The sequence below is a fragment of the Lycium barbarum genome, chromosome 5 (assembly GCF_019175385.1).
Source record: "Lycium barbarum isolate Lr01 chromosome 5, ASM1917538v2, whole genome shotgun sequence".
Classification (NCBI taxonomy): Eukaryota; Viridiplantae; Streptophyta; class Magnoliopsida; order Solanales; family Solanaceae; genus Lycium; species Lycium barbarum.
In genome coordinates, this window is record NC_083341.1 from 135,580,207 (window position 1) to 135,601,752 (window position 21,546).

The window sequence follows — 21,546 nt, forward strand, 5'->3', positions numbered from 1 at the left end:
ATTATCCACCATTTATCCTATTCAATGCATCTAATTTTATTCATTTAGTTTAGCAATTATTAATAAAAGTCTTTTTTTCTTTTAAGGATAAAATTATCATTCAACTTTTGAAAGGCAATTTGGTATTTTAACTTTTCAATTTAGGGCTTCCTGCTTTTATAATAATATGATTCTCACACAAAAGGAGCAGAAGCATCTCATAGGTTAAGAGTCAACAAGTCAAGTCTTTACATGGCACCAAGTCAATGAGGAAGGGACAGTGGTAAAGTCTTCTATCTTGGGCCTCACTTGAAGCTTGTTTCCTTTTCTTGAAGTCTTTGTCATAAAGTTCCAAATCAGCATTATAGATAACCAGATTATAAGGTTGATATAGCAGAAGGAACCATAGCACCCCTCTTTCCCAGCTTTCTTGCTTTTTAGTACCATATAGAGTACATGATATGGCTCCTACTTTCTTGTTTCTGTGTTGTTTAATAATCTTTCACCAAGCTCAAGCAGAAGGTAACTCCGAATCCAACTGCTTCGAGGAATTCGAGTGTGGAAGCCTCGGAGTTATGAAGTTTCCTTTCACAGATTCCAGCAAACCTGAGTGCGGATTGTGCAAGTTTGATTGTCAAGCTAAACCATATCCAAAGATTGAACTTGGTGGAGACAAATATGATGCTTTAGTCAAGAGGGGTGATTTTTTCCTGATTTCAGATCCTAACCTTCAGAAGCACTTAGAAAACAAAAGTTGCAAGTCTTTTTATAAAAAATTCTCATTTCCAAACTCCCCTTTGATTTCTTTCCAAATTGTTCCTAACTTAACCTTGTACAGATGCAATCATAGTCATGACGACAATAGCCAAAAGACAACTGATTCTTTTTTCCAAGATTTTGATAGATACAATAAGTGTAAAGATTTTAATGTTTACTATCACCATCCCAAAAAAGCATGGGGAAATACTAGTGCTAAGATAAGTGGCAAATTTCCAAAGCTCTGTTCACTGGTACAATTGCCAATTCCATTGCCTACACCATCTAAATCATATTCCAGTGACTTGTTTGAACTGTTTACTCCTAGTATTCTTCTAGACTGGGAGTTGTCTAAAGATTGTCATGACTGTCTTGACAAAGGAGGGAAATGTCTGATCGGCGACGAACACAACTTTCATTGTTCCAAAGGTATAAGCAACTGAAACTTAATATCGAATGTACATCCAGGCTACAAAATGTCTCTTTTCAAAACACTCATTCTCTTTCGATCAGCATCCTCACATATCATGACTTATCCAAATGCAACACTTAATCAGTACCTGCTAAAGAGTTGTTTGGTTCAAAACAAGGTTATCCCTTGATTATAACTTGGGATTATAACCAGAATAGACAATCCCACCTTCTATACGGGATAGATAACACCTTCTATACGGGATATATAATCCCATGATTTTGGTATGAATTTTATCCTGGTTTTAGCTAATACCACCATGAAACACTAGACAAATTTAATCTCATATTTTACTAGGATAACCTCCCTATTCCCCGTAACCAAGTGTCCCCTAACAGTACTACATTCATTTGGAAATAAAATAATTAACAATTTAAACTGCCTATCTGTGTGAGGGAAAAAGGAGCCATAAAACAACTAAAATAGAGAAGGAAAGGGAAAATCAAAAAGAAAAGAACGATCCTTAACCAGAGAGAAGCAATATATTCTGAAACTTACAAGTGTTAGTGTTTCAGGAACATCAAAAAGGGGTCACCTTCGGGCAACCTGGTTCGTAGTAGCCACAGGTAACTCACGTTTTTTTTTTTTCTCTATAACTGCCACTGCCCAGAAAATTTTAGATGCTTCCTTTTGCTCTTTCGACTTGTATCTGTTCTCTTGTATGTATCTACTATTTGAATTGTCCCAAAACACATACTATTTCCCAAATAGTTCATAAGGACTTCAGAATGAATTAATTTATATTCTCTGATGGTGCGTGAATTCATTTTTTTTCCATAGGTGCAGTTTTGTTTACAGTTGGACTGTTGGTTCTACTCGTCTGCTTCGGAGACAAGATTTTGGGGCACAAATACATCAAGTTTTGGGAATATTATGCTGAGGATCACCAAAAGATCGAAGCATTCTTAAAGAACTATGGGTCATACACTCCAAAAAGATACAACTATTCAGAAGTCAAAAGAATCACTGGTCGCTTCAAAAACAAACTAGGTCAAGGAGGATATGGTTATGTGTACAAAGGAACTCTGCATAACGGAAGTGATGTGGCTGTAAAGGTCCTGAATCAACTAAAAGGCAATGGTGAAGAGTTCATTAACGAGGTGGCAAGTATTAGCAGGACATCACATGTTAATATCGTGAGCCTTGTGGGATTCTGTTTTGAGGGTCCTAAAAGAGCTCTCATTTATGAATTCATGCCAAATGGATCTCTTGAAAAGTTTATCTATGAAGAAAGATCTGACAGAGTTCGCCAATTGGGTTGGCCAACATTATACAAAATCGCACTAGGCATAGCTCGAGGATTGGAGTACTTGCATCGTGGTTGTAACACAAGAATTTTGCATTTTGATATAAAGCCTCATAATATCCTACTTGATGAAAATTTTTGTCCTAAAATCTCTGATTTTGGTCTTGCCAAACTGTGCATGAAACAGGAGAGTATTGTGTCAATGCTAGGTGCACGAGGGACTATCGGTTATATTGCTCCAGAAATTGTTTGCAGAAACTTGGGAGGTGTCTCTCACAAGTCTGACGTCTATAGCTACGGAATGATGGTCCTAGAGATGGTTGGAGGAAGAAAAAATGTTGATGTTGGAGTTGATCGCACGAGTGAAATCTACTTTCCACATTGGATCTATCGACGTATTGAACTGGACGAAGAGCTTCAACTAATTGGAATAATGAATGAAGAGGAGAAAGAATGTGCAAGAAAGATGGTAATGATGAGCTTATGGTGCATACAGACTGATCCCTCAAATCGACCATCCATGAGCAATGTTGTGGAAATGTTAGAAGGAAACCAAGACTCTATGCAAATTCCTACCAAGCCTTACTTATATTCTCCCGCAAGATCAAAGGTAGATTCATCAACTGTACAACTGGCCTAGTCTTATTTGTTCATATATCAGCTGTTATTTCTGTAGTCTTATTTTGTTGTGAACTTTTAGTAAAAACTGGTACTGATGCCTCTATTTTTCTTTGATGAATTTATTACTCCCTCTATTCAATTTTATATGACACGCTTTCCTTTATGGTTGGTCCCAAAAAGAATGAAACATTTTATAATTAGTACTCCCTCCATTCCAATTTATGTGATGTTATTTGAGTGGACACAGAGTTTTAAGAAATAAATTGGGGCGAAGGGAGTTCTTGCTCCACACATTTCTCCCTAAAGATGGTGGAAAGTAGGGATGCCAAATGGGCGGGTTGGGATGGATTTGCTTATGTCCTTGAGTATGGGAAGCACAAATTCATGTTTTTCTTATAGTTGCCGGCTCATTCTTCAACTGGCACGTGGTCAGAGCCCTAGCTTGCTAAAAGATCAATTATTTGCCTAAAGGAATTCAGGAACTGTCGACAGGAAATCAGATGTACATTCTCCTTATATGGAATTTAAATTCAATAATAACACACCTAGTGTAATTTCACAAATGGGGTCTAGGCAGGGTAGGATGTATGCAAAACCTTACCTCTACCAGGTATAATGGAATTTAAATCCATTCTAATCAATTTGCAGAAGTAATAGATCAAACATTTAGTGAATTGCCCCAAGAAGTATATGTGCTTAACTAGCAAAAAGAAAAAAGATTTGATTCGACTATGTTGTTTTAATCTGTCTAGATTTTCATTAAAAAGAAAGGTATATATTTAACATAGAGAGTTTTAATTTGTATTGCGATTATCGTTAGTAGTCAAGAATGCAAGTGTGTCAACAATTTTATCATGAATCTTTCTGATATTTCCTTCATATCTTAGTTAAAGTGATCTATTGAACATTGGTATCATAGCATACTATATGTCAGCCAATAATGCAATTAGGCTCTAACAAGTGAAGAAGTGCGATAGAAATTGTTGGGATGTTCTCAGATCCCTAATTCCAACCCTGCTGCAAATGTGGACACTCTTTCATAGTAGTTTTGAGATTCTAAGACATGATATGTGCACAAAGAAAACTTATTTTGTACTTTTTTTTTTTTTTGAAAGAGGTAACATATTTATATTCCATTAGCACAAAGGTAGTGCTATAAGTAGGCTAATTATTGCTGGGAGTAAGGTCTGCGTACACTCTAGCCTCGCCAGACCCACTTGTGGGATCACACTGAGTATGTTGTTGTTGTTGTTGTTGTTATCAGTGTAGTAGATCAAATATTAAGTTAATTACCAGGAAAAGAATATGCTGGTTCTTAACAAGCAAAGAGAAGAAAGATTTGGGTCAACCAATGTATTAGTAATAATGTGTCCAGATCTTCAGAGAAAAGGGCATATTTAACGCAAATTCAAATTTGTATTGCAATTATCATTAGTCTCAAGGACCTAAATTATTACATATAAATTGAAAGGATCTAATGACTTTACATAGTCAAAATGCAAAGTTTACCTAAATTATTACATATAAATTGAAAGGATCTAATGACTTTACATAGTCAAAATGCAAAGGTTTCCCAGATTTCCACTAACAAGCTTGACGTTAAGGTTGACTGGAAAATAATAATCACAAAATATAATTCTACTGAACAACTAACTTAATATCCACTAATTCTTCTCTTGAGGTACGAATTTTTTTGTTGGAGTATGGGATGATTCCATATGGCTTTTAGTCTTCTTCTTTTGTTTGCTTCCTTATTCATGATTTATTCAAATGCAACACTAATGCCTCTTAAAGTCTTCTTTTGGTATTTTCTTTCTCTTTTGTTTGCAACTCTCTCTCCACAGAAAGCGGCGTTTGTAGTTGTCAGAGGATATACTAACAAGAATTACCATAATAGTTTAAATTCTATTATTCAAACATTGGTACAATGTATATAAAGCACCAGATAGCCTTCAATTAAAAGATTTGTTCTGCATTCAATTTTTACTGCAGTAGCAAAGACATCAAGGATGATGGATCTAATAAGTCATCTCTGTGTCAATATCCAGAAGCTGAAGATGATGATGCACTACTAAGTTCGACCAAGTCATTGAAAATGAGTCTATTTTTTGGTTATACATACATAGAGACCTCTGAATAATAACACATCTTGTACATCAAGCAGAAGGTGATGTGGATATCCAATGTAGGATTGGATTAAATTAAAAGAGAGAGAAAGAGAGAGAGAGAGAGAGTCGACTCAAATTAGTTTGAATTGAAGCATACTCGATTGATACATGTACATTTGACACAATTAGCTGTCTTTTTAAGAGTATAGTGAAACAAAATTCAATACTCATTCCACCTAATTTATGTCCAAGTCCTTGAGTTTCATGAGCCATCTTTTTGCATCTTGTGCAACAAACGGTTTAGACAATATGGTTTCACAATTTACATCATTAGCTAACAATTCAACTTTCTTCTCTTTGGCAAGGCTTGCTTGTCTGTTTGGATGCCTTAAGTGTTAGAAGACGCGAAACTTCATGAAGGCCACCCCATTTTTCTAATGCACGAGCAATATCATAGCGACCTGTAGGAGAGAGCCCCCAACTCTATAACATTTGGTCTCAAACAACTCTATTTTCTCGAGGATGAAACAATCAGAATCATTTGTGAGGTAAAGAACCAGTACAAGACACAATGTTTCCTAGGCCTAGAGTTGTGTCTTGCGGTATCCTGCATTTTCATTTTACTTATCTCTTCCATTTAGTAGGGCGGTTGGTGGGGACGAGGAGTGAAACCAAAAAAGGAATAAATCTTATAATCTAGTTTCATACCTGCACGTTCAAATGATTTTCTACTGGGCATATATGATGGATCCATTCCCCAATTCTTCTGGAAGCGACTGATCTGACACGTTGCAGATTCATTTCCAAGCTTAATCAAAATAATCAAGAAAATACGAAATGCAACAAGAAAGGTGGTAAAACTTTTGAATAGTGAAAGTCGTGTTTTTCTTCATTGATCAGTATCTTATGCTGGTTTCATGTATTCATAATTAGTACGATGAACTGACTAACCTCCTCTTGTAAGTTTTCCAAGTTATCCCAATAACCTTTCGGTTTGCGGTGTTTGTAAGCAAGAGAGAGATCCATCAATGAAGCTATTCTTCTAAAACCTCCCATGCGTGTAATCGCCTTTTCAGTATCCACTCTTTCATGTTTCCTGAGTTGCTTTCTCATAGGCATAAATCCTTCCTGTCCATGTTCAGATATAAAAGCCAAGAGCTCAACTTTGAGAACTTCAATATCCCTCTGCAGCCCCCGAACCTTCGGTCTTTGTCTAGGTGAATATAAACTACTACTTTCTGAATTCTGTCCAGCTGGCCTATCATAATAAACAGATGAATCCTTGATTGATGAACTAACAGATGCCTCTCTGCATAGATCATGGTTAAATTTCTCAAGTGGTTTCTCTGTCTCTCTTTTCTCAATGTAATCTCGGATTGCACATAAGTTTGAGGGAAGGTCCTCATATATGACCTGAAAATGTCACAAACTGCTGAAAATCAAGAGAATCCTGTCATACGAATGCAGGAAAATAACTCTCAATGTTAAGTGGATGAAGAGAGTAGACATAGATACAAACCTCTTCCATAATTGCTTCAGAAAGAAATGAATTCTTGTGCATTTTTGACTCCAGTGTGTACTTCAATAGGGTATGATGACTGCCTAATTGCTCTAACATCCATTTTCCTTGAAAAAAATCGAAGTCTCCTTCCACCTGCTCAAAGCTAATTTCTTGTTCTATATGTTCCGATAAGTCTAGAACGACATGTGCATGGAGTACCATGTATAGAAGACCCTTGCATCCTTCCTGCAAATGGACAAGTAGAAGCATCACATTATTGATTCCAGGAGTTATCCACTCACTAATATTTGAGAAACATAATTCATTACGACATACAACGTATTGCATTATTACTTTCAATATGAACTAACACAAATTCTTGCAGTTCAAATGTAAAAGATGACCGGTGTACTCAATTCTGTTAGTTAAATCAAACACAACCCACCTGAAGAGTGCGAACTTTGTTGTTGTCTCGTGATAAGATCTTACTGATTGCTAAATTTGGAACTATCCTGCAATAATTTGGGACGAATTAACATTAGTGTGATCAAGCTAGATATATATCTCAATTGATTGTTCATGGAACTAAACATCAGAGAGACTTTACTTAAGATTGTAACACCCCGCATCTTGGAACCAAGTTTAAACTCATATCATTAAAGTTCTAGTGGGTTGACAGGTCTATTTCGGGCAACGATAACTCGTTGATCCGTTGTGTATCTGGAAGAACTTCCTTGTTGAAAGTTGTAGCCCTATTAACAAGATTTCCAACGGTATATTATGAGGATTAAATGGATATATGTGCAAAAAGTTATGCCCCATTGACTGAAGCCTGTTCGCTGGAAAATCGCCTGCGTTACGGTGACGAGTTACGGACCGTAACTCGTGTTACGGACCGTAACAGTGTACCGTAACACAGACGAAATTTCCAGAACCTCACTGGAAATTTTCATCAAGATACGGTCCGTCCCTTCGTGTTACGGACCGTACCTTGTGTTACAGACCGTAACATCGGACCGTAACACAGGGAAAATTTCCAGAAAGTTTCTGGAAATTTTCATCAGGGTACGACGCGACGTTACGGTCCGTACCCTGTGTTACGGTACCGTAACGTGGGCGCGTTTTGGTCCGCATTTGAGATTCGGGTCAACTGACTTCGGGAGGCCATAACCCCATCGTAAGTTGAGAATTTGGGAAAACTCAAAGAATGAAAGTTGTAGATTATTGAAATATCTTTCCAACCATAGGTTGTGGGTTCACAAGCGACGTCGGGATTGGGAGATATGGACGTTTTAAGACAGAACAGTCCCGACCCGTTTTCAAGTTGGGTCAACCCATTTTCCCTTGGTATTTAAAGAAAATGAAACCCTAGAAGCCTCATTTTTTTCCCCCTCATTTCAGATTTTAGAGAGAGGAAAAAGAGAGAGAGAAATTTAGAGAGAAGAAGGAGAAAATCAACCAATTTTAAGGCCCCGAATCCTAAAGCTCGTGAAGGATAAAGTGTAGTACGAGTTGTGGTCGTCATTTTAAGCTAAAGATCAGGCTTGGGAGTGTTTATTTCGTGGTGACTACCCAAAAGGTAATATTTCTACTCCCAAATCATTTATAATTGTGAATCGATGATTTATTGGGAGAATAATGATTGGGTTGTTGAAGATAATTATATGAACTATGTTAGAATTGTTGGGTTGTTGATTTGGGATTGTTGTATTCATATGGATTATGAAGAATGATGTTAATTGCATCTAAATGGGATTGTAGAAATGACTAGAAGTAAGAGAATGGGGATTTGGTGAAGAAAACACCATTAATGAGGGTTATAGAGCTTCATGCCCACTAAGTGTTTGATAAAATGCTTAGATGAACAAAACATGGATATTGTTGCTAATATAGAATCCCTATGACTTGTATGCTATAGATTGAAGTTGAAGGGGGTGAAGGACATTGTGATACGCTCAAAAGCGGAAGGTTAAGGTATGTAGAACTTCCATCCACATGTGGGAACTTTTATGTTCTTCCCCGTGATCCGTTTAGTAAATTCTATGAAGTTCAACTCCTAGGGCATTAAACCCAATGTATTGGTAGCCCGTAATTATGTATGTATATATGAACATGAATTCCATATGTATGTTCGTTATTGTGTTCCTAAACCTCCATTTCGGACATTAGGAATCCTAGCTTAATCCATGAATCATGAATTCTTTCTCATGTGTTCTCATTATGTTCATATGAAACTGCATGAGTTATTTTTACAAGTTATTTCATGAAAATATGTTTACAAGTCCTTTCGTGAAAATCATGATTTCAAGACAAGTACAAGTTAATTCACGAAAGTCATGGGCTTCTTAGCCAACTATGTTATTTTCATGTTCGGGAGTTGTAATAATACCGAGAAGGCTCAGATAGCCTGAAACTACGTATGCCAACGTAGGATAAGAATCGCTCCGCCCAGTAGGACGATTCCTTCATATGTTCCCCATTGAGGGATTTGGATCCATTTATGTTATGTTCATGTCTCGTGCCCCGGCAAGGTACGAGATGGCTTAGCTGATCGGGCAGAGATCAGACTCCACGCTTCTCCCCGTGGTGGTTTATGTCGGTATTACAGATTATTACAGATCATTTCAGATTATCTCATGCTTACAGTACTCATGTTTTATGTTCAGTTTCAGTTTCAATTCCATGTTATGTACTCATGCTCATGCTCATGCTCATGTTCATGTCCCAGTTTTCAGTTTTTAGTTCCTATCATGTTATTCTATGTCCCATGTTGTTCTTCCGGTTTCTTTACATACCAGTACATTCAATGTGCTGACGTCCCCTTTTATTTCCCGGGGGCCTGTATTTCACGATGCAGGTACGGATTTACAGGACGACGCTTCTGATCATTAGGATTTGCTCGTGCTAGCTTATTGGTAAGCCCCATTTCATTCGGGGTTTTAAGCATTGTCTTCTCTATGTAGTTTTGCATGTAAAGGTATGCTGGGGGCCTTGTCCCAGTACGTATGACTTCCAGTCCAAACTCAAAATAGAGGTTTCATAGACTAGACAAATCAGTTATGTCATGATAGACATTTGAAGTCATATGGACATTTGGGCACACTCATGTTTAAACAAGTACTTTATTATGTAACATGACCTATTATGTTGTACAAAGGTTCATCATGCATTCACGTCATATTCCACTTATAATATGAAATCATGTTAATTCAGCAAGTCATGTGGTTCGCTCGGTCACATGTAGTCAGGCACCGAGTGCCGTGTTACGTCCAGGCCATGGTTCGGGGCGTGACAAAGCTTGGTATCAGAGCCTATGTTCAAGTGTCTTTAGGGAGTCTATGAAACCGTGTCTAGCGGGGTCTCTTTTATATGTGTGAGGGCCCCACACATATAAACAGTTGACCACCAGGACATTCAGGATTGTCTCATTTCTTTCATATTCTAGATCGTGCAATTAGAGCAGTATTTTTAGGATGATTTCCTAACTCGTGCGTATACGTGTTTTCAGAAAATGCCTTACAAAAGAACTTACAAGAAGAAAAACACAACCACTAGCCAAGGGGCTGCCGCCGAAGTAGCTCACGAAGATACTGTTCCGACTTAGGCAACAGCTCCAACCCCCTCTACTGTTACACCTCCGAATGCTTCGGATAGGGATGTTAGGAGTGCTATCAATATGCTCACCCAGCTAGTAGCAGCTCAGACCCAACGTCAGGAAACTGGGCCAAGTTCAGGAGGTAATGGGGAGTCTTCTAAGGCAAAGGACTTTCTCAGAATGAATCCCCCAGTATTCACGGGAACGAAAAAGGATGAAGATCCTCAGGACTACATTGACGCTCTCCAAAAGATCTTCAGGATTATGACAGTTACCAAAACAGAAGCAGCTACTTTTGGAGCTCATCAATTACAGGGCATTGCTAACACGTGGTATGAATCTTGGGAATTGTCTCGAGGTGAGAGTGCACCTGATGCTACATGGGATGAATTTGCTAGCGCATTTCTAGACCACTTTATGCCAATAGAGCTCAGAGAGGCTAAGGCCGAACAGTTCCTGAAACTTAAGCAAAATGGCAGGCCAGTTCAAGAATACTATTTGGAATTCGTTAGTCTGGCAAAGCATGCCCCACACATGGTACCTGATATGAGGGCAAGAGTGAGAAGATTCGTGGGAGGTCTTGATTCCCATTTGTATGATGGAGCCAATATTGTTGCACAAAATGGGACCATGACTATTTCCAAGATGGTTGCTTTTGTGCAGGGCAAGGAGACAAGGCTAAAGGAGGAAGAAGCCTTACAAAAAGAGAAAGACAAGGAGTACAACAAGAGGGTCAAATCTACCGGACAGTTCAGCGGGAACCGAAATAGGAACTTCTTCAAGAACAGGTCAGCAGCACCTGCTCCGTCCACAGCAAGTGCCCCACCCCCTAAGTTCCGCAATGATAAGAGGCAGAATTTCAGGCCATCAAGTTCGTACTCTCAAACTAGTGGGGGTCAGTCGAACTATAATTATCCGATATGCGGCAAATGTAATAAGAAACACTTAGGTGAGTGTCTCATGGGCAGGAATGTATGTTATGGTTGTGGCCAGAGGGGCCATATTCAGAAAGATTGTCCATCAGCTAGGCAAGGTACCGGAGGTAATGTGACGCAAACCACAAATTCAGCAGTCCCTCGTAATAATCAGGCCCAGCAGGGGAGCAATGCAGTTAGGGCTGGGAACGCAAGCGGGGGGCGAAACCGCATGTATGCATTGACAGGCCGTCAGAATGCAGAGGCTCGGGCAGATGTTGTTACAGGTACTCTAACAGTTTTCACTTTCGATGTATATGCCCTTATTGACCCAGGATCCACCCTATCTTATGTAACCCCTTTTGTTGCTAAGAAATTTGGTATTGAACCTGAAAATTTGTATGAACCCTTTGAAGTGTCCACCCCCGTTGGAGAATCACTCACAGTTAGACATATGTATAGGGGTTGCCCAGTTTTAGTCTACCACCGCAGAACCATAGCTGATTTAGCAGAATTAGAAATGGTAGACTTCGATGTGATCATGGGTATGGATTGGTTAGCTTCATGTTATGCCACAGTCTGTTGTAGAACTAAGGTGGTAAGATTCGAGTTTCCTAATGAGCCAGTCATAGAATGGAAGGGTAATTCAGTAGTACCCAGGGGTAGATTCATTTCTTACCTAAAAGCCAGAAAAATGATTTCCAAGGGCTATATCTACCACCTAGTTCGGGTCAAGGATTCAGATGCTCAAACTCCAACTCTTCAATCTGTTCCAGTTGTAAATGAATTTCCGGAAGTCTTCCCCGAAGATCTTCCAGGAGTCCCTCCTGACAGGGAGATTGAGTTTGGAATTGATTTACTTCCCGATACTCAGCCGATATCTATTCCACCATACAGAATGGCTCCAGCGGAGTTAAAAGAGTTAAAAGCCCAATAGAAAGATCTACTTGATAAGGGGTTTATTAGGCCTAGTGTTTCGCCTTGGGGTGCACCAGTACTATTTGTCCGAAAGAAGGATGGTTCTTTACGTATGTGTATAGATTACCGACAGCTGAACAAGGTCACCATTAAGAACAGGTACCCTCTTCCTAGAATCGATGACTTATTTGATCAGCTGCAAGGTGCCCAATGTTATTCCAAGATTGATCTCAGGTCAGGTTATCATCAGTTGAAGGTTAAAGAAGTGGATATTCCTAAGACAGCTTTTAGGACTCGTTATGGCCATTTCGAATTTCTCGTTATGTCATTCGGGTTGACAAATGCACCAGCTGCTTTTATGGATCTTATGAACAGGGTCTTCAAGCCTTATCTCGATTTATTCGTCATTGTCTTTATTGACGATATTTTGGTGTATTCCCGTAATGAGGCCGAACATGCAGAACATCTCAGAATAGTGTTGCAGACTCTTAAGGAGCGAGAGCTTTTTGCAAAATTTTCAAAGTGTGAGTTTTGGCTTAAATCAGTGACATTCTTAGGCCACGTGATCTCGGGTGAAGGTGTTAGAGTTGATTCTCAAAAGATTGACGCCGTAAAGAGTTGGCCCAGACCCGCTTCAGTTTCTGATATAAGAAGTTTCTTGGGTCTGGCAGGTTATTATCGGCGCTTTGTGGAAGGATTTTCTTCTATCTCTGCTCCGTTGACCAAGTTGACTCGAAAGAAAATTAAGTTCCAATGGTCAGATGCTTGTGAGCGAAGCTTTGAAGAGCTGAAGAAAAGATTGACTTCTGCCCCAGTTTTGACCTTGCCAGAGGGAACCGAAGGATTCGTGGTTTATTGTGATGCTTCGGGAGTTGGTCTCGGATGTGTCTTAATGCAGCATGGTAAAGTTGTAGCTTATGCATCTCGTCAGCTCAAGGTTCACGAAAGAAATTACCCGACTCATGACTTAGAATTGGCAGCTGTAGTTTTTGCGCTTAAGATATGGCGACATTATTTGTATGGGGTGCACGTTGATATTTTCACGGATCATAAAAGCCTGCAGTATATCTTCAAGCAAAGGGAGCTAAATCTTAGACAGAGGAGATGGCTCGAATTGCTTAAAGATTATGATGTGGATATTCTTTATCATCCGGGAAAAGCGAATGTTGTAGCGGATGCTCTTAGTCGGCATTCCATGGGGAGTTTAGCCCACGTGGATGTGGATAAGAGAATTATGACGAAGGAAGTTCACCGTTTGGCCAATCTAGGAGTCCAACTTTTAGAATCCGGAGACGGTGGGGTGGTTGTTCAGAATAGTACTATTTCCTCTCTAGTCGCTAAAGTCAAGGAGAAACAATTTAGTGATCCCTATTTATTGCAGCTGAAGGAAGGGATTCACAAACATAAGACAACGGCTTTTGAACAAGGGGGAGATGATGGTGCCTTGAGGTACCAAGGCAGATTATGTGTCCCAGATGTAGATGGACTCAGAGAGCGAATCATGTCGGAGGCCCACAATTCCAGGTATTCTATTCACCCAGGTTCCACTAAGATGTATCATGATCTCAAGGAGATGTACTGGTGGAACGACATGAAGAAGAGTGTGGCAGATTTTGTAGCTAAGTGCCTGAACTGTCAGCAGGTGAAAGCTGAACACCAGAGGCCTGGTGGCTTGGCTCAGAATATTGATATTCCTGTTTGGAAATGGGAAATGATCAATATGGATTTTGTATTAGGTTTACCTCGTTCAGCTAAGAGGCACGACTCTATTTGGGTGATCGTTGACCGGCTTACTAAGTCAGCACACTTTTTGCCAGTCAAGACCACATATTCAGCAGAAGACTATGCCAAGCAGTATATTAGTGAGATTGTCAGATTGCATGGGACACCAGTGTCCATTATTTCAGATCGTGGAGCTCAGTTTACAGCGAATTTCTGGAAATCCTTTCAGAAAGGATTGGGTACCAAAGTGAACCTCAGCACAGCTTTCCATCCCCAAACAGATGGCCAGGCAGAGCGTACTATCCAGACTCTGGAGGATATGTTGCGCGCATGTGTCTTGGATTTCAAAGGTAGTTGGGATGATCACTTACCACTCATCGAGTTTTCCTATAATAATAGTTATCATGCTAGTATTGGGATGACACCATTTGAGGCTCTGTATGGGCGAAGGTGCAGGTCACCAATTGGTTGGTTTGAAGTAGGTGAAGCAGAGTTATTAGGACCAGATTTGGTTTATCAAGCTATGGAGAAAGTCAAGTTAATACAGGAGCGTTTGAAAACAGCTCAGAGCCGCCAAAAGTCTTATACGGATGTGAGACGAAGGGATTTAGAATTTTCCGTTGATGATTGGGTGTTCCTTAAAGTCTCACCCATGAAAGGTGTTATGAGATTTGGCAAGAAAGGGAAGCTAAGTCCCAGGTATATTGGACCTTACAGAATTTTACGAAAGGTCGGTTTAGTGGCTTATGAACTTGAGTTGCCACAAGATTTGGCAGCTGTACATCCCGTGTTTCATGTGTCCATGTTGAGGAAGTGTGTAGGAGACCCATCGTTGGTTGTTTCTACTGATACTATCACACTTAAGGACGGGTTGACTTATGAGGAGATCCCTATAGCCATTCTTGATCGTCAAGTTCGCAAGTTGAGAACTAAGGAAGTAGCCTCAGTAAAAGTCTTGTGGAGGAGTCAGAAGGTTGAAGAGGCCACATGGGAAGCCGAAGAGGACATGAAATCTAGATATCCTCACTTGTTCAAAGACCAGGCAGATAGTTTTCAAGGTAAATACCTTTAGTTTCCATGTCATGTTCCTTATGTATTCATGCCTCATGTTTCACGTTCAAGTTCATGTATTCATGTTTCCATGAGATGAAGTCATGTTAGTTCAGTCTTCATGTTTCATGTCATGTTTCCTTCACATTCATGTAATCAAGCCATGTCCAGCCATAATCTTAACCATTATCCATCATTCGAGGACGAATGATCCCAAGGGGGAGATATTGTAACACCCCGCATCTTGGAACCAAGTTTAAACTCATATCATTAAAGTTCTAGTGGGTTGACAGGTCTATTTCGGGCAACGATAACTCCTTGATCCGTTGTGTATCTGGAAGAACTTCCTTGTTGAAAGTTGTAGCCCTATTAACAAGATTTCCAACGGTATATTATGGGGATTAAATGGATATATGTGCAAAAAGTTATGCCCCATTGACTGAAGCCTGTTCGCTGGAAAATCGCCTGCGTTACGGTGACGAGTTACGGACCGTAACAGTGTACCGTAACACAGACGAAATTTCCAGAACCTCACTGGAAATTTTCATCAAGATACGGTCCGTCCCTTCGTGTTACGAACCGTACCTTGTGTTACGGACCGTAACATCGGACCGTAACACAGGGAAAATTTCCAGAAAGTTTCTGGAAATTTTCATCAGGGTACGACGCGACGTTACGGTCCGTACCCTGTGTTACGGTACCGTAACGTGGGCGCGTTTTGGTCCGCATTTGAGATTCGGGTCAACTGACTTCGGGAGGCCATAACCCCATCTTAAGTTGAGAATTTGGGAAAACTCAAAGAATGAAAGTTGTAGATTATTGAAATATCTTTCCAACCATAGGTTGTGGGTTCACAAGCGACGTCGGGATTGGGAGATATGGACGTTTTAAGACAGAACAGTCCCGACCCGTTTTCAAGTTGGGTCAACCCATTTTCCCTTGGTATTTAAAGAAAATGAAACCCTAGAAGCCTCATTTTTTTCCCCTCATTTCAGATTTTAGAGAGAGGAAAAAGAGAGAGAGAAATTTAGAGAGAAGAAGGAGAAAATCAACCAATTTTAAGGCCCCGAATCCTAAAGCTCGTGAAGGATAAAGTGTAGTACGAGTTGTGGTCGTCATTTTAAGCTAAAGATCGGGCTTGGGAGTGTTGATTTCGTGGTGACTACCCAAAATGTAATATTTCTACTCCCAAATCATTTATAATTGTGAATCGATGATTTATTGGGAGAATAATGATTGGGTTGTTGAAGATAATTATATGAACTATGTTAGAATTGTTGGGTTGTTGATTTGGGATTGTTGTATTCATATGGATTATGAAGAATGATGTTAATTGCATCTAAATGGGATTGTAGAAATGACTAGAAGTAAGAGAATGGGGATTTGGTGAAGAAAACACCATTAATGAGGGTTATAGAGCTTCATGCCCACTAAGTGTTTGATAAAATGCTTAGATGAACAAAACATTGATATTGTTGCTAATATAGAATCCCTATGACTTGTATGCTATATATTGAAGTTGAAGGGGGTGAAGGACATTGTGATACGCTCAAAAGCGGAAGGTTAAGGTATGTAGAACTTCCATCCACATGTGGGAACTTCTATGTTCTTCCCCGTGATCCGTTTAGTAAATTCTATGAAGTTCAACTCCTAGGGCATTAAACCCAATGTATTGGTAGCCCGTAATTATGTATGTATGTATGAACATGAATTCCATATGTATGTTCGTTATTGTGTTCCTAAACCTCCATTTCGGACATTAGGAATCCTAGCTTAATCCATGAATCATGAATTCTTTCTCATGTGTTCTCATTATGTTCATATGAAACTGCATGAGTTATTTTTACAAGTTATTTCATGAAAATATGTTTACAAGTCCTTTCGTGAAAATCATGATTTCAAGACAAGTACAAGTTAATTCACGAAAGTCATGGGCTTCTTAGCCAACTATGTTATTTTCATGTTCGGGAGTTGTAATAATACCGAGAAGGCTCAGATAGCCTGAAACTACGTATGCCAACGTAGGATAAGAATCGCTCCGCCCAGTAGGACGATTCCTTCATATGTTCCCCATTGAGGGATTTGGATCCATTTATGTTATGTTCATGTCTCGTGCCCCGGCAAGGTACGAGATGGCTTAGCTGATCGGGCAGAGATCAGACTCCACGCTTCTCCCCGTGGTGGTTTATGTCGGTATTACAGATTATTACAGATCATTTCAGATTATCTCATGCTTACAGTACTCATGTTTTATGTTCAGTTTCAGTTTCAATTCCATGTTATGTACTCATGCTCATGCTCATGCTCATGTTCATGTCCCAGTTTTCAGTTTTTAGTTCCTATCATGTTATTCTATGTCCCATGTTGTTCTTCCGGTTTCTTTACATACCAGTACATTCAATGTGCTGACGTCCCCTTTTATTTCCCGGGGGCCTGTATTTCACGATGCAGGTACGGATTTACAGGACGACGCTTCTGATCATTAGGATTTGCTCGTGCTAGCTTATTGGTGAGCCCCATTTCATTCGGGGTTTTAAGCATTGTCTTCTCTATGTAGTTTTGCATGTAAAGGTATGCTGGGGGGCTTGTCCCAGTACGTATGACTTCCAGTCCAAACTCAAAATAGAGGTTTCATAGACTAGACAAATCAGTTATGTCATGATAGACATTTGAAGTCATATGGACATTTGGGCACACTCATGTTTAAACAAGTACTTTATTATGTAATATGACCTATTATGTTGTACAAAGGTTCATCATGCATTCACGTCATATTCCGCTTATAATATGAAATCATGTTAATTCAGCAAGTCATGTGGTTCGTTCGGTCACATGTAGTCAGGCACCGAGTGCCGTGTTACGTCCAGGCCATGGTTCGGGGCGTGACAAAGATAAACTAGACAATGCTACCTTATATTATACTTTGCAGCTTAAGAAACTTTTATGTAGCTAGCCAATCAACATATAGTGATATCTATAAATCAAAGCAAGACTAATTTGTTCCTCACTTGTGACACTTAAAAAGCACATTAAGGTTGTCTAATATACGTTAAGTGAAATGTCATCATCAGAGAAAACAGATATCAATAATGAGTTCACATGACCAAAATTTTACCACAGAAAATAATCTCAAAAAAAAAAAAAAAAAAACCATGATTACAGGAAAGCCCTGAAAACTTACTCAGGAAGACTTTCATAAGAAGTCAAGACATTCCATACTTCACGGACTGGAGCTTTTACTGTAATACTAGCAACAACGAGCGATGGACACCTCCATTTTCCTTCATCCAAAATCAATCTATCAAGGAACTACCAAAAAAAATACGGGTTCACAAGTCATAGTATACAGTCTATTAATTACCAGTAGGCCATCAAATCTTCAGAGATGGACCTCATCCACCACACATGGCTTGTCAAGTCTGCAATCTTTCCCAAATATTCCCCAATTATTACTCGCATCACATGTAGCTGGTGCCAACGGGCCAAAAGTGGCTTTGACAAACTTGTCCTTTAATTTGTCACTGGAAGATATATTCTCATGCGATATGACACTATCAATATCTCTCTTAGAGGAAATAAGGGAAGAACCGGGTTCTTCTTTGGTATCAGCAAAAGTGAGGGAAACACTCCGATCACCTTGATAACTGTTTTCAGCTCTACAGGACAAGGCTTGAAGATTTACTGGGAGATCTGACCTGATAATCCTCTCCAAGAAAATGGCAGGAAGTTGAATCTTGGTATGACACTTACTTCATAACTTAGTATAGCTGTTGAAGACCTGAAAAGGAAACTTAGTATAGCATGTAGCGGTATGTCTGCATTATAAGTACATTAGAGGAAATTGTCCTTTGACATTTAATTGCAGCATTCAAAGGGCTTCACTCTATCTTTAACCTCCTGAAATTTGTTTTGAGGTTGAGGTCTTTGAAAACATGCCAACCACAAAAGAATCTAACAGATGAAACAAGGCCTAACTTCAAAAGAGCAGAACTCTCAATATAGCAGAAATATGGCTTTTGTTTCTGAAGAGAAAATTGTAGTCGTTGAAGTCTAGTCTCAAACGCTTCAAACCGTTTGAGAATTGGTAGTGGCAAATGAAACCCAAAGGAAGAGCCAAAGCAACTTGTTTGAGGAAAATCCTCTCATAATCTACCATATTACTACTACCTTACTTTCTGAAAAAAGGCAGTTGCAGATACTTTTGAAGACAACAACATCATACACAATGCGATCCCACAAGTGGGGTTTGGGAAGGGTAAGGTGTACGCAGACTTTACCCCTACCTTTGTGGGGGTAGAGAGGTTGTTTTCGATAGACCCTCAGCTCAAGAAAATCGTTTCTCAGAATAGGTTTGAAATGAAAAAAGAAAAAAAATGCAATAGTAAACTAGCTATGATGAAAATATTGAAGAAAGAAAAGTACTGACAACAAAAATAGTAAGGATAACCAAAGTAAAAGTAACAACACTAGTAATAAAAATGAAGAATAAGATAATGCTAGCATAACAATAGTAATACAGGTAAGGGAGCATGTAGGTGCTCCAGCCTAGAACCCTGCTCTACCACTGGGGAGAGAGAAGCCGCTTGACTACCTAGTAATTGTCTACCCTAATCCTTGACCTCCACACTCTCCTATCTAGGTTACTCTTGAAGACAACATAAAAGGAAAATTAGGAAAAGCAAAGTTCTGTCTGCTCAAATAAAGATTGTACCTCGTTCCAACTCTCACAGACCATTTGCCTTCAAACTTCTTGAAGTCACCGTCAACCATAGAGAAATGGAGCTCGCGAACATTATCCTAAATTTGGAGAATTTGTAAAAGATATCAGCCAAATCATGGAGAACAAATGAGCTATGTACATGATGGATGTTATGAGTTTGAATGCTATTACTCCCACAAGAAATGGATACAAAACAAAAGATTAGTTGGAGAAGCATGGATTGTATTCATAAAGATTGATAGTCTACTATTAATTTAAAATACCCAATCAAATTTCTCCCTGAGCCTCCATTGATTAGAGTGTCACAGCTCCCACAAACTATCATATACACAGATTTCATATGCTTACTGATTTAATGAATTCTTGGAGATCCAAAACAACGCGAGCTTCTATGTGCCAATAAAGCGATCGTTGGATACCTCTTTGCTCCAACCAAATACGTCCAGGGCGTGGACAAGGAATTCTCCTACTGTGATTAACAAGTAATTCATGCTTCAGCATGTAGTACAAAGTATATCCCTAATCATCATAACCAAAAATATACGCAATACGAATTTCACGGCAATATGACAGACAGAAAACTTCAAGATAATATAATAGTTGCAGTGTCAGATGACAGATTCTTCCTGGCACTCAGATGTAAAAAGTTAATTTAATTTATTTTTTGGAAATACAAGAATAAACCATTTCATAAATGTCTTCAAATATGGATGTGTCAGTAAAGATTCCAGAGACACCCAATTCAGACATCCATCTCTACTGTTAGTACTAAATGTATTTATTCTGAAATTGTACCAAAAGGGTCACAGTTAAAGACAGCCCCTCTCACTGCAGTAAGTTGTAGTAATGTCTCTGATTCAGTGAATGGCTCACAAGCACAGAGGATTACAAGTTCAAACTATGAACTTCACGGAAAACAAAAGATATAGAAAAGGAGAAGGGAGAGTATCTTTTGCCTCCGCATGATTCTCCTCCTAGTTCATTAAGCACTAGGACATACCCGAGGTAATATAAGTATCTTTTATTAGCAAAAAAAAGTAAGTATGTTTTTTGTTAGCAAAAATGCAACGTGTTCAAGCGGAAAATTATTTCCTATTATTTTGAACTCCTCCCATTGATGTACTTCATTACTATGTACTTAAGACTCTAAAAAGGATAAATTTCAGCAGAAATGTCCATCAATGTAATAATCTAGGAAGTAGGAACTATGTAACTTTTGCTATGTTAATATAAGTACTCCCTCCATTTCAGTTTGTTTATCTTACTTTCCTTTTTATAGTCTGTTTCAAAAAGAATATTTTACTTTTTTTTCTTTGTGCTGACTGTCTCAATTTTAAATTGTTTTCTACTGTTTATATTCCCACCGCTAAGACACTTTTTTTTTCTTTAATTATTCTTAAAAAAAAATAGAAACAATTAACTTTATATTTTCTATATTACACTAAATAAAAAGTTCCCATAAAAACATAAATATTAGGATGAAGTGACTAAAACACCCCTAAACCTAGCATGAACTTTCACTTTAGTCACTGAATTATTGTCACACTTAAAAACACATCTAATCTTAGCTAACTGAATTTTAATTCACCCCCGCATTGTCACATGGCACAGTAAGTGTGCACAAACACTTACAGGCACATGTGAGGCTCCATATCAGCTTTTCTTTAAAAAAAAAAAGATCAATTTTGGAAAATTCATTAAAAACTACTCCCTCCGTTTCAATTTATATGAACTCATTTGACTGGACACGACATTTAAGAAAGAGGGAAGACTTTTGAAACTTGTGGTTCAAAATAAGCCTTGAAAATTTGTGTGGCTACAAAACCTTCATAAAGTGAATTTGTTTCCAAATTAGGAAAGAGATCATTCATTTTGGCACGGACTAAAAAGGAAATAGGTTCAAACAAATTGAAACACAGGGAGTATATTTTTTTAAAATCAGAA

At 38.8% G+C, this 21,546-nt stretch overlaps 2 protein-coding genes across 5 annotated transcripts; one reads left to right on the top strand and one right to left on the bottom strand.

Annotated features, from left to right (window-relative positions):
* Positions 1 to 216: 216 nt before the first annotated feature.
* LOC132641740 (rust resistance kinase Lr10-like) lies at positions 217 to 3,235 on the top strand. Its single transcript, XM_060358817.1, has 3 exons — positions 217 to 1,164; positions 1,723 to 1,773; positions 1,988 to 3,235. Exons 1-3 carry the CDS (start codon positions 441 to 443, stop codon positions 3,091 to 3,093), a joined length of 1,881 nt encoding a protein of 626 aa, XP_060214800.1. The 5' UTR covers positions 217 to 440; the 3' UTR covers positions 3,094 to 3,235.
* Positions 3,236 to 5,385: 2,150 nt separating this feature from the next.
* Positions 5,386 to 20,229, bottom strand: LOC132641741 (uncharacterized). 4 transcript variants are annotated; one of them, XM_060358818.1, is made up of 8 exons: positions 19,951 to 20,229; positions 19,594 to 19,679; positions 18,064 to 18,129; positions 7,129 to 7,195; positions 6,702 to 6,929; positions 6,134 to 6,595; positions 5,891 to 5,963; positions 5,386 to 5,643 (listed from the first exon to the last, which is right to left on the bottom strand). In XM_060358818.1, exons 1-8 carry the CDS (start codon positions 20,101 to 20,103, stop codon positions 5,525 to 5,527), a joined length of 1,254 nt encoding a protein of 417 aa, XP_060214801.1. In that variant the 5' UTR covers positions 20,104 to 20,229; the 3' UTR covers positions 5,386 to 5,524. The 4 variants fall into 4 exon arrangements, with proteins under 4 accessions (XP_060214801.1, XP_060214802.1, XP_060214804.1 ...); XM_060358821.1 differs by lacking the exon at positions 19,951 to 20,229 and adding an exon at positions 18,244 to 18,649 and having other exon boundaries at positions 5,387 to 5,643; positions 19,594 to 19,674; XM_060358819.1 differs by lacking the exon at positions 18,064 to 18,129.
* Positions 20,230 to 21,546: the final 1,317 nt, after the last annotated feature.

Coding starts and splice junctions, on each gene's coding strand:
- LOC132641740 (XM_060358817.1), top strand. CDS start 441: ATGGCTCCTACTTTCTTGTTTCTGTGTTGTTTAATAATCTTTCACCAA. Junction 1,165..1,722: donor CAACTTTCATTGTTCCAAAG/GTATAAGCAACT, acceptor TTAGTGTTTCAG/GAACATCAAAAAGGGGTCAC. Junction 1,774..1,987: donor CTGGTTCGTAGTAGCCACAG/GTAACTCACGTT, acceptor TTTTTTCCATAG/GTGCAGTTTTGTTTACAGTT.
- LOC132641741 (XM_060358818.1), bottom strand. CDS start 20,103: ATGCTGAAGCATGAATTACTTGTTAATCACAGTAGGAGAATTCCTTGT. Junction 19,680..19,950: donor TCCAAGAATTCATTAAATCA/GTAAGCATATGA, acceptor CTCCAAATTTAG/GATAATGTTCGCGAGCTCCA. Junction 7,196..18,063: donor TCTTATGAAAGTCTTCCTGA/GTAAGTTTTCAG, acceptor AAATTATTGCAG/GATAGTTCCAAATTTAGCAA.